At 36.0% G+C, this 11,011-nt stretch overlaps 2 protein-coding genes across 2 annotated transcripts; one reads left to right on the forward strand and one right to left on the reverse strand.

Annotated features, from left to right (window-relative positions):
* The first annotated feature begins 958 nt into the window (after positions 1-958).
* Positions 959-5,518, forward strand: LOC145104834 (uncharacterized). The gene is made up of 5 exons (XM_079042006.1): positions 959-1,276; positions 1,333-2,880; positions 3,387-3,625; positions 3,707-4,073; positions 4,979-5,518. Exons 1-5 carry the CDS (start codon positions 959-961, stop codon positions 5,516-5,518), a joined length of 3,012 nt encoding a protein of 1,003 aa, XP_078898132.1.
* A 1,899-nt stretch (positions 5,519-7,417) lies between these two features.
* VOZ1 (vascular plant one zinc finger protein) lies at positions 7,418-10,016 on the reverse strand. Its single transcript, XM_079043695.1, has 4 exons — positions 9,775-10,016; positions 9,186-9,457; positions 8,431-9,088; positions 7,418-8,354 (listed from the first exon to the last, which is right to left on the reverse strand). Exons 2-4 carry the CDS (start codon positions 9,405-9,407, stop codon positions 7,810-7,812), a joined length of 1,425 nt encoding a protein of 474 aa, XP_078899821.1. The 5' UTR covers positions 9,408-9,457; positions 9,775-10,016; the 3' UTR covers positions 7,418-7,809.
* Positions 10,017-11,011: the final 995 nt, after the last annotated feature.

Raw genomic sequence — 11,011 nt, forward strand, 5'->3', positions numbered from 1 at the left:
AGTTTAAGACCATCTAAATCACTGCAATGCTATTAGTGTTTCAATTGTGCATGCCTGCTTTAATTATATATTATATTATTATATTATTCAAATACCCTATTTATAAAAACCATAGAATACGATTTCCGGTATTATTCTCCCCTCCGACTAGTATTGCTACAAGATCTTGAGTTCATGGATCCTCCATTGTTGACGTTCAATCTTTAGATCACATGGATAATGTAGATCGACTCTCTCATTCATGACACTATGTCCACCACCTCTTCAATTGCATGTACCACAATATCTTCTACAATTAGCAGCTTAGGAGAAATATAGTCAGCTTCAAAATATGTTTACTTTGATACCAAATGATGCCTAGATGATCTTGATTGAATGATTAAATGAACATAACGAACAAAAACGTATTCCATTATGGAAACTTTGATAACAAACTTCAATCCCCAAAGAACGTAGAAATTAGAAAACAAAATAGGAGAAGAAGATAAGCTTTTTACATAACCTTAGAATTCAAAATTAATTAGAATAATATTTCTAATCAATCAAAAAAAGATGGGGTACATAAAGTAAAATCCCCAATGTGGGGAGTATATATAGAATTACCCTTATGTAAATGATAAGAACCTACAAGTGTATACAAGAAAGAAGTCACGAGTTAAGAGGCAGTGTTTAATGCCCTTTTTGGAATTCAGTTGGATCCTTTGGGTCAACCACATAACAGTTAAAAGAGAAGGAACAGTTCTGATCCAATAAGTTAGGAGCAGTTATCTTTTCTGTAATAAACCTGTAGTTGATGTTTTTCAGTTTTCAGTCAGATAATAAGTAATTTGTGTTCTTGTAATTGAGGAGATTTGCCATCTCGAATTTGGCCCTGTTAATCTAAATTAGTAAGCATTCTACTGTTTAAATTAATCAGTTTCTATCATTTGGTTCCATTGTCGGGAAACTTCTTGAAGACATGGTGCAAACCCGGAGCAATTCAGAAGAGGGAAATCAACCACCAGATCTTGTAGCAGTGCAACTAGCCGCAATTGCTAAGAAGTTGGAATCTATAGATTCGTTGCAGAGGGAGGTAGCAGCCCTCAAATCTCAATCGCACAATAGAGAAAGATGGGGTAATGGAAGACATGATGAGGGAGAATCATCTGGGCATAATCAAAGGTACCGACCCCACAACAAAATTGTTTTTCCTACCTTTAGTGAAGGCGATCCACGGGGTTGGATTCTTAAAGCAGAAAAATACTTCCGCTATTATGACATTCCAGATGAAGAAAAGGTAGATGTAGCATCGATGCATTGGATTTTTATTCTTGGATATCTACTGATCAATAGGTTGATTTTTGGGAGGATTTTGTTCGAGCCTTGCAAAGAAATTTTGGACCCACTGAGTTCCAGAATCCAGACGAATTCTTGTGTAGTGTTAAACAAACAGGAACGGTACAAGAATACCGACAAGAGTTTGCCAAACGATCCTCACGAGTGTCTAATTGGCCAGAACATTGTCTTTTAGGAGTGTTCCTTAATGGCCTCAAAGAAGAATTGAAGGTGGATATACAAATACAGAAACCACGAACAGTATACAAAGCGGTAAGTATCGCTTTAGAATTTGAATCTAAACTCAGCCATACCCGATTTGGGAGAGGATCTACTTGGACAGCACCGTCAAAAACATCTCAAAATGAGTACAAAGATACGACTCCAACAACAAACTTTACCAAAAATAATACCAAACCACCCCTGCGAATTTATGATGCAGACAGGCAATCTCGATTTCTTAAAGGGGAATGTTTTCGGTGTGGTGAGAAGTATGGACCAGGTAATCGATGTAAAACAGGAACTCTCAAGGTGCTGGAAGTGGAAGAAAAGCTTGAAGAGCAGTCTCCTAATGAAACTGAAGAGATGGTTGAAGATATGAACGATGTGGCGGAAATTAGTTTACATGTCATTCTTGGAAAACCCCATCCCAGAACTATGAAGGTTCAAGGTATGCTCCAATCTACAGAAGTAATTATTTTAATTGACGGGGGATCTACACATAATTTCATCTCAGATTTACTGGTTAAGGAATTGAGACTTAATACTCGATCAGTGGCACCGTTTGGTGTTCAGATTGGAAATGGTGATTTCATCAGATGTGGTCACATGTGTAAAAATCTTCCAATACAAATCAATGATCTCAAAGTTGTCCAGGACTTCTATCATTTTTCGATTGGCGGAGCAGATGTGGTTTTGGGTATTCAATGGTTGGAAACATTAAATACAGTCCAAGCAAATTGGAAAGAAATGTTTATGATATTTAAGGTAGATGGTAAAACTTATAAGTTGCAGGGAATTACTACGGGCTCACAAAAATCTTCTTGTTTTCAATACCTGGCTGTTGAACCGGTTACTCCACGAGAAATTCCCAAAGTGCTTCAGTCAGTGACAAGCTGTTATGATCAGGTCTTTGAAGAACCTAAAAGTCTTCCTCCCAATCGTTCACAGAACCATTATATTCCCTTACTACCGAATTCTACCCCACCAAATATTCGTCATTATCGATACCCTCATTCCCAAAAAGCTGAAATTGAAAAACAAGTGGAAGCATTGTTAACAGCGGGCTTTATTCAACCTAGCAACAGTCCCTTTTCAAGTCCGATTTTACTTGTCAAGAAAAAAGACAACACTTGGAGGATGTGCGTAGATTATCGAGCCCTCAATAAAATAACGATAGCTGATAAATACCCAATTCCAAATATTGATGAACTGTTGGACAAATTATATGGAGCTACAGTTTTTTCCAAGCTGGACCTTCGCTCCGGTTACCATCAGATCAGAGTTCATGGACCGGACATTCCAAAAACAGCTTTTCGTACTCATTCTGGGCATTATGAGTTTAAGGTAATGCCATTTGGTCTAACTAACACCCCTTCCACATTTCGGGCGATCATGAATGACTTGTTCCGTCCTTATTTACGCCGTTTTATACTAGTTTTCTTTGATGATATACTAGTATACAACCCTAACATGGAACAACATCTTTCGCATCTTGAGCAAACTTTGAAATTACTACGCGATCATCAGTTCTATGTCAAGCTTTCAAAGTGTTGTTTTGGACAATCTAAAGTTTTTTTTTGGGCATATCATAACCGGGGATGGTGTTCAAGTGGAACAAGAGAAAATTGTGGCTGTACAATCGTGGCCCATCCCTTCTAATGTCAAAGAAGTTCGCGGTTTTCTCGGTCTCACCGGTTATTACCGACATTTTGTACGAAATTATGGTTTGATTGCACGACCTTTGACTAATCTTACAAAGAAGGATGGTTTTGTGTGGTCTAACGAGGCATTAGAAGCGTTTACCACATTGAAACAAGCTCTACTTTCAGCCCCTGTTCTCCGGTTACCAGATTTTTTCCAAGACATTTATAGTTGAATGCGATGCTTCTTCAGCTGGAATTGGTGCTATTCTTTCTCAAGAGGAGCATCCTATTGCTTACTTTAGCAAAGGATTTTCTCCCTCCAATCGATTTAAGTCAGCATATGATCGAGAATTGTTAGGTCTTGTTCTTGCTGTTCAGAAATGGAATCACTATTTATTGGGTCGTCACTTTCTTATTCGTACCGATCATTACACTTTGAAATTTTTGTTGGAACAACGCATCACGACAACTGAATAATAGAGACTTTTACTTAAATTGATGCCCTATGATTTTTCTATAACTCATAGGGTTGGAAAAGAGAACAAGGGAGCGAATGCACTCTCTCGACGACCCCATTCAGGTGAAGTGTTCACTCTTTCTGTACCCTATTGTGTCGAACTCGCTGATGTTAAAAAAGGCATTCACCAAGATCCTTATACAATTGACATTCTCCAACAGCTCCATACAAATCCTTCTTTAGTTCCTGATTTCTCTTCGCATGAGCAGCTTTTGTTTTTCAAAGGAAGGATGGTTATTCCAGACATACCTGATCTTAAACTTAGTTTAATTCAAGAGTGTCATGATTCACCAGTTAGAGGACATGGCGGTTTTTTAAAAACCCTTAAACGATTATCCCTCCGGTTCTTTTGGCCAAAAATGAAACAGGAAGTCAAGGTATTCGTGCAAAATTTCCTTGTATGCTAGCAGCAAAAATACCAAACACTTTCCCAGCTGGTCTCCTCCAACCTTTACCAATTCCAGTTCAAATTTGGGAGGACATTTGAATGGATTTTGTTGTGGGGTTACCCAGGGGCGGAGCCAAAATTTTTTTTAGGGTGTTCCTTATATATATATATATATATATATATATATATATATATATATATATATATATATATATATATATATATATATATATATATATATATATATATATATATATATATATATATGTATGTATGATTTTTAAGGTTTTATGCGAAAAATAAAATAGCCCCTTAAATACAATTTTTTATATATAAGTAAAAATAAATCTGAAAAAGAAAGACCAAAAAATAAATAAACTTATCTAAGAATGGAATTATGTAAATTTATAAAATTTAAGGTGTGAAATATGTAAATTTTAAAAACTAACTTACTATAGAAATTTAACTTCTAAATATAAGGGGCCAAAATGTAACTTTAAAAATGAATTATTTAAAAAAAACATGCCCAAAATGTAAGGCTTGGAACTGATAGTGTTTAAGGATATAATATTATACATATGTTTTTAGAATAACTTACACCCAACTATTATCGTATTTCAAAAAAAAAAAAAAATGGAAATTTGAGGGTGGGCCTGGGCCTACCCTAGTCCTAGGGTGGCTCCGCCCTTGGGGTTACCCCCATCCAACAAGTTTGATACTATTTTGGTGGTAGTTGATCGCTTAAGCAAATACGACCATTTTTTGAGTTTGTCTCACCCCTTTACAGCAAAAAGTGTTGCTGTCCTTTTTTGTAAGGAAATTGTTCGTCTACACGGTTTTCCTCGTTCCATTACTTCGTACAGTGATGTTATTTTCTTGAGCACTTTTTGGCAGGAACTCTTTCGTTTGAGTCAAACCAAATTGCAATTGAGTACCAGTTACCATCCTCAAATGAATGGTCAAACAGAAGTTCTCAATCGGTGTCTCGAGGCTTACTTGCGTTGTTTCGCCCATGAACAACCAACTAAATGGAGTTCATATATAACATGGGTTGAATACTCTTATAATACTGGGTACCATACTTCCACAGGCACACCTCCTTTTTCCATTGTGTATGGTCGCGATCCTCCTCTCCTTTTGCTTTATGTAATGGGCGAAACCAAAAATGCAGAATTGGAACAACAATTAGTTGATCGTGATCATATGTTGCAATTGTTACGTCTCAATCTTACGAAAGCTCAAGATAGAATGCGTAATCAAGCCAATACCAAACGACGTGAAGTTAATTTTCAGGTTGGGGATTATGCATTCTTAAAGATTCAACCTTACCGACAACACAACTTAGCTAAACGTCGTTTTGAAAAACTATCTCCCCGATTCTTTGGTCCTTATCGGATTAAACGTGTCATTGGGCCAGTGGCTTATGAGCTTTAATTACCTTCGGATGCGAAAATACATCCTGTGTTTCATGTTTCTATGCTCAAACCAGTTCCAAGGTCTTTTTCTCCAACCTGTATTGCTCCTTTGCCTATCACAAAGGATTGGGAATTTGATGTTCAACTTGCTTCAATTGTTGATTATCGATGGGTGCATGAAGCAGGCCAAGTTATACTTGAATTAGTGGTTTCTTGGGCTAATCGTCCTATGGAAGAAGCTTCTTGGGAATCTTACGATCTATTTGTTGAGCAATTTCCTTATTTTCGACTTGAGGACAAGTCGTTTTACCGAGGGGGAAATAATGATAAGAACCTACAAGTGTATACAATAAAGAAGTCACGAGTTAAGAGGCAGGAGCAAGAGCAGTTTAATGCCCTTTTGGAATTCAGTTGGATCCTTTAGGTCAACCACATAACAGTTAAAAGAGAAGGAACATTTATGATCCAATAAGTTAGGAGCAGTTATCTTTTCTGTAATAAACCTGTAGTTGATGTTTTTCAGTTTTCAGTCAGATAATAAGTAATTTGTGTTCTTGTAATTGAGGAGATTTGTCATCTCGAATTTGGCCCTGTTAATCTAAATAGTAAGCATTCTACTGTTTAATTAAATCAGTTTCTATAAGTAAATCAAACAAAATTGAAGATTCTAGAACATCATAAAAACAGAAAAACACTCATTAAGTCCCTAAGATATCCCGGATTACTGAAAAACACATGCCATCATGGTGGCACATTCAAGTTTGATATTCGGCCCATATAGTGAGCGAGCGAATTCAGTCCAATTCCAAAATTATAAAATTATTTCAATATATTTGGCAATGATGTCATCAACCAGTCATCAAGACGTGTACCCATCATCAAGTAATGAGTAGTCATATTGTGTACCGAGAAAAACCTACATGCTCATCTTAGCCTTTATTATATAACTTCACTCTTACATGTCCAAGCCTAGAAAAGACTACATGCTCACCTTAGTCTTTATTATAAGTTTACTCTTACATGTCACACAAGCCTCTTAGGTTTGTTGTGGTGATGTTCGAAACACCCATCAAAAATCTTATATGTTTTTAGTCGTCTTTTTTCACCCCTTGTTAGTCTTTCGACCATAACTCGCTCACCATAGCTCCTAATGGGCTGGTTCAAGTTACTATGAAAAGATGTCTCGGTTTCCTAAAAGTTTTAGGTTTTATGTTTTCCTAAATCTGCAATGATCAACATTAAAGTCTAGCTCGATGTCAGTTAGCTATCAGAGACACCTCACGCTAGTGGTGAATAACATTGGCACCGGCATTGCTCATATGGGTTTTCCTCCTTGTTTTGACCTCTTTCGACCCCTACTATGATCCTTGGATCTGATTGCTATTTTGCACACATATTTGAACTTTTTTGGCACCCTCAACACCCTCTTAAGTCGATGAATTTATTCCAAAACACATCAAAATTGCTTTGGAAGGCATCACTTTTAACAAAAACAATTACCAACAAAAAATTTATGGTTGTGACATATTGTATCTTACCAAAAACACCCATACATTCCTAATGCATGCATGTATGCTTGGAGTCCCCTTCACGTGGTTGCACCTTCAATCCACATCTTCACAAAACCCTAGTCCCTACATGATTTCTATTCCTTCTTACTCCTCCCTCTTTTGGATGGATTCCATCTAAAGAAACCCCTAATGGGCTTTAAACATCCTTAAATACACTTGTTTAAAATCTAATCAATTATATGATTTTAGTTCCCATATTTTCACTTTGGCCCTCCTACTACTCTATTGGTCCGTAACGATCCATATAGGAAACTTTCTCACATTACAGGTCCAACAACACTTAAACAGCAATGAAGTTTCAAAAGCAAACTCCATATATATTTCATTTATAAGTTGAAAAAAAAATCTACCAGAAAAACAGCAATTCATATATACCAACTGACCACAAGTTACAGATATCTGCTAACTTTTCAGCACCAAGATAGTGCTCTCTAGTCGATTAGCATCAAAATCTTCACAATTCACACATATATATATATATATATATATATATATATATATATATATATATATATATTTTAGTGTCATTTATCATCATAATACCAAAACCTGGTCCAAGTAAAACAAAAGTAAGCAGCAGCAGCAACAGCCATCTTCTGTTTTTATATACCATCTCCCCAACAGTTAGAATAGTGCTCCCCCATAAAAATCAAGCACATTTCACAATCCACTAATCTTTGACTTTGACCTTATACCATTAAACACAAAACACCACTTTGACCAAAATTTTGACCAAAATTTATGTTAAGTAATACCCACCAACATCATCAACAAGATAGTTAAATGGTGCACCATCATCACTTGCCACCATTGGATACACAGTTGCACCTCCATTCTTGTCTTTCAAATTCCCCTTTCCCCTTCCTTTAACAGACCTTTTATTATTATTATAACTATTATCCAATGGAAACTCAGCAGTAAGTCTTCCCATTTGCTTTTGAAGATCAGCAAGTGAATCATTTGCAATCTTTCCCTTTGGACTTTTCTTCCCATCAACAAGCTTCAATTCCAGTCTATACAAAGCACACACATCACATTTGCTGATTTCATACTCGTATAAATGCCATTCAAGAAACTTCATGGGCTGTGGGTCCATGTAATATGACCTTTTTAGCCATCCAGATTCATTAATCACTTGTTTTCTTGATTCATGCCAACCACGCCCGTTGTAATCAGGGAGTGATCTTTGTTTTCTGTTTCCACTCTCAAATGCCCTTCTTGGCTTATCAAAGAACAGCCACTCACGTATTGTTTCCCCCTCAAAAACCGAAAGATCAAACAGCTCTGAAAAAAAAAAAAAAATCGTTGGATGGAATGGAATGACAAAAGAATGCAATGGAATGTAAAGTAGTAAACTAACCAGGGGCATTCCATGGGGATTTTGCAGTGGCAGCTCCTTCACATTCAGGAACTCCAACATCTTTCCCCTGTGTTTTTGCACTAAGGGCAGCAAAAAGTAAAGTGTCTTTCAATTCAATACCTTTAGGGCGTATGACAGGTGTCATCCCAAATCGGCCTTCATTTTGAGCAATTGCAGCATGCAAGCTGCTGCAATAGTCAGGAAACCAACCTTGAACAGGCCTATCAGAACACCAGCCTTGTGCAGGTCTTGGACAATCCCAAAGGGCACACTTTGGTCCCAAGAAAGCAGAAGGGGGAGGGGATAAAGTAGGAAGAAAGGTGGTTATTTGAGGTGATGATGTGTCTTCTCCCCTTGCACATGGTCCCATGCCATCAATTCCAGTAAAGAAGTTTTGTTCAAAATCATGGGGTAAATCAAATGAAAAGTAATCCAATTGATTGGTGACATCTGTATTGTTAACACCTGAAGGAGAACCTTTGCATTGATCAAGTAACTGGAAGCTTTGTTCTTGAGTTGTGTGATTAACAGTAAAACCCTGCAACCCATTATCTGGATCAGGTTTTGGGGCAGCTAACCCACTGGTTGCATCATCTTCTTCATCGCATAGCTGCAAAAGTCTACTTATGTCAGGGGAGTAGGGTCCTACACTTGCACCCTGTTTCAAAAATCAAAAGAAAATTACTACCTTCCTACCATAGATACTATGAAGAAGAACATGTGTGTTTTTAACTTTAAACAAGAATATGACAAACCTGTTGTAAAGATGAAGCAGGGGAAGGTTCGTTGAGTTCATTCTTCCATTCTTTGAGCATCTGATTAACTTGTTCTTCGAGAACAGCAACATCAATGCTTCGGCTCTCCTTCCTTGCTGACTGCAGATCTGTAAACATTCCATGGAGGTCCTCCACGCGGTTCTTAGCTCTGTCTTTGAATATCTGGTGAGACCCAGACTTGCTTTTCGTACCTTTCCCCATTCGAAAACAATACAGTATGACCTAACCCTTCGCTCTTCTTGATAAATCGCCTGTCATATATCAACAAAATCAAATGGTTTCAGTTTTGATAAGATGAAAATCCGTACAGATTATAATCGCTCCGAACTCGGCACCCTAATCGTAAACCCTAACGAAGTATAAGACGAAGCCATACATGACCTTTAAATCACAATCCAAGACTAAATCAAAACACGACTACACAACCAAACAAACAAGAACATCGTAGATAGATACGAAATAACTCTTCTGACATAATACCTCAAGAACTATTAAGAAACGAATCTTATAAACACATGATTACAGGAAAAACAAGGTGGATTTCAAGAAATTGATCAAAAGGGCTTACCTTTTTGATACCTAAAACGAGCGAGAGAGCAGAGAGTTGAGTAAAATTGAGGGGAGATTGAGATTTTGCCACAATTTTGGTGTTGTACTTCTCTCTGAAATTGGGGCACCGAAATCTGGTTGTTCTAGATTTGCGTTAACCTCCAAAGAGGCAAAAAAGTGCGTACCACAGGCATACTACGCGGCAAAAGTTATTAGGAAAAATTCTCCCAATCTCAATCTCAATCCCATAAAACAACCAAATACTTTTACTTATAAATATAGGGATACTATGTAAAGTCTTTATATATAACTAACCAAATACTTTTACTTATAAATATAGGGATACTATGTAAAGTCTTTATATATAACTAACCAAATACTTTTACTTATAAATATAGGGATATTATGTAAAGTCTTTATATATAACTAAATGGCATTTGATAGAGATTTGAACATTAAATTCTTTAGAATGACTTTTGGAAAGATTAAACGAAATAAATTAATATTATTAGATTATCTTCGGCTCTCCAAAAAGATAATTTGTATAGACACATGTCACATTTGTCTTAAGCGTGTAGAAGATTAATTCTAAAACACTAACGGTTATCGTATAGAAGATAAATTGTAAAGAGTCAACCAACAATAAAATGTGATCCGATTTGAACATGAAAAAAATCCATGTTGTGTAAAATTGTGTGGTAAGCACTCAAATGACATTTCAAAACATGCATTTTGGATTAAAAAACATAAATACATGTCTTAATGCATTCAACTTTTTGTATCACACATCAAAGCATAGAAAATTACATGTCTTAAAATATAATTTGTAATTGAAGAGACATAATGATATTTATAAACTTTAATGTTTACTGAAGGAAGATAGTACCAAAGGAAGATAGTACGAAGCAATAAAAGACTTGGTGAATAGTTTATTGCATGCATTTATAACAACAAATAATCAATGTACATGTTGTAAACATGTTATTAGGAGACACAATTGTGCCTATTATGATTTGAGTGATTATTACTAAAATTTTTATGCAATAACCATTTATATTCATATTTAAAAAATGATAAATATATCAACAATTTTTAAACTTGTGTAACAAAAAACATTTAATCATAAATACATATATTGTAACACACGATCTTTCTTTTACAAACAAATTTATATATACACTCACATTTACTAGTGAAGAAAAGTGAAAAACTACATATTAGTTTGTATTTTATATAAAAACATGGTAAACTGTATC

This window comes from Lactuca virosa, chromosome 4, assembly GCF_052849685.1.
Source record: "Lactuca virosa cultivar CGN04683 chromosome 4, Lactuca_virosa_CGN04683_v6, whole genome shotgun sequence".
NCBI classification, from domain to species: Eukaryota; Viridiplantae; Streptophyta; class Magnoliopsida; order Asterales; family Asteraceae; genus Lactuca; species Lactuca virosa.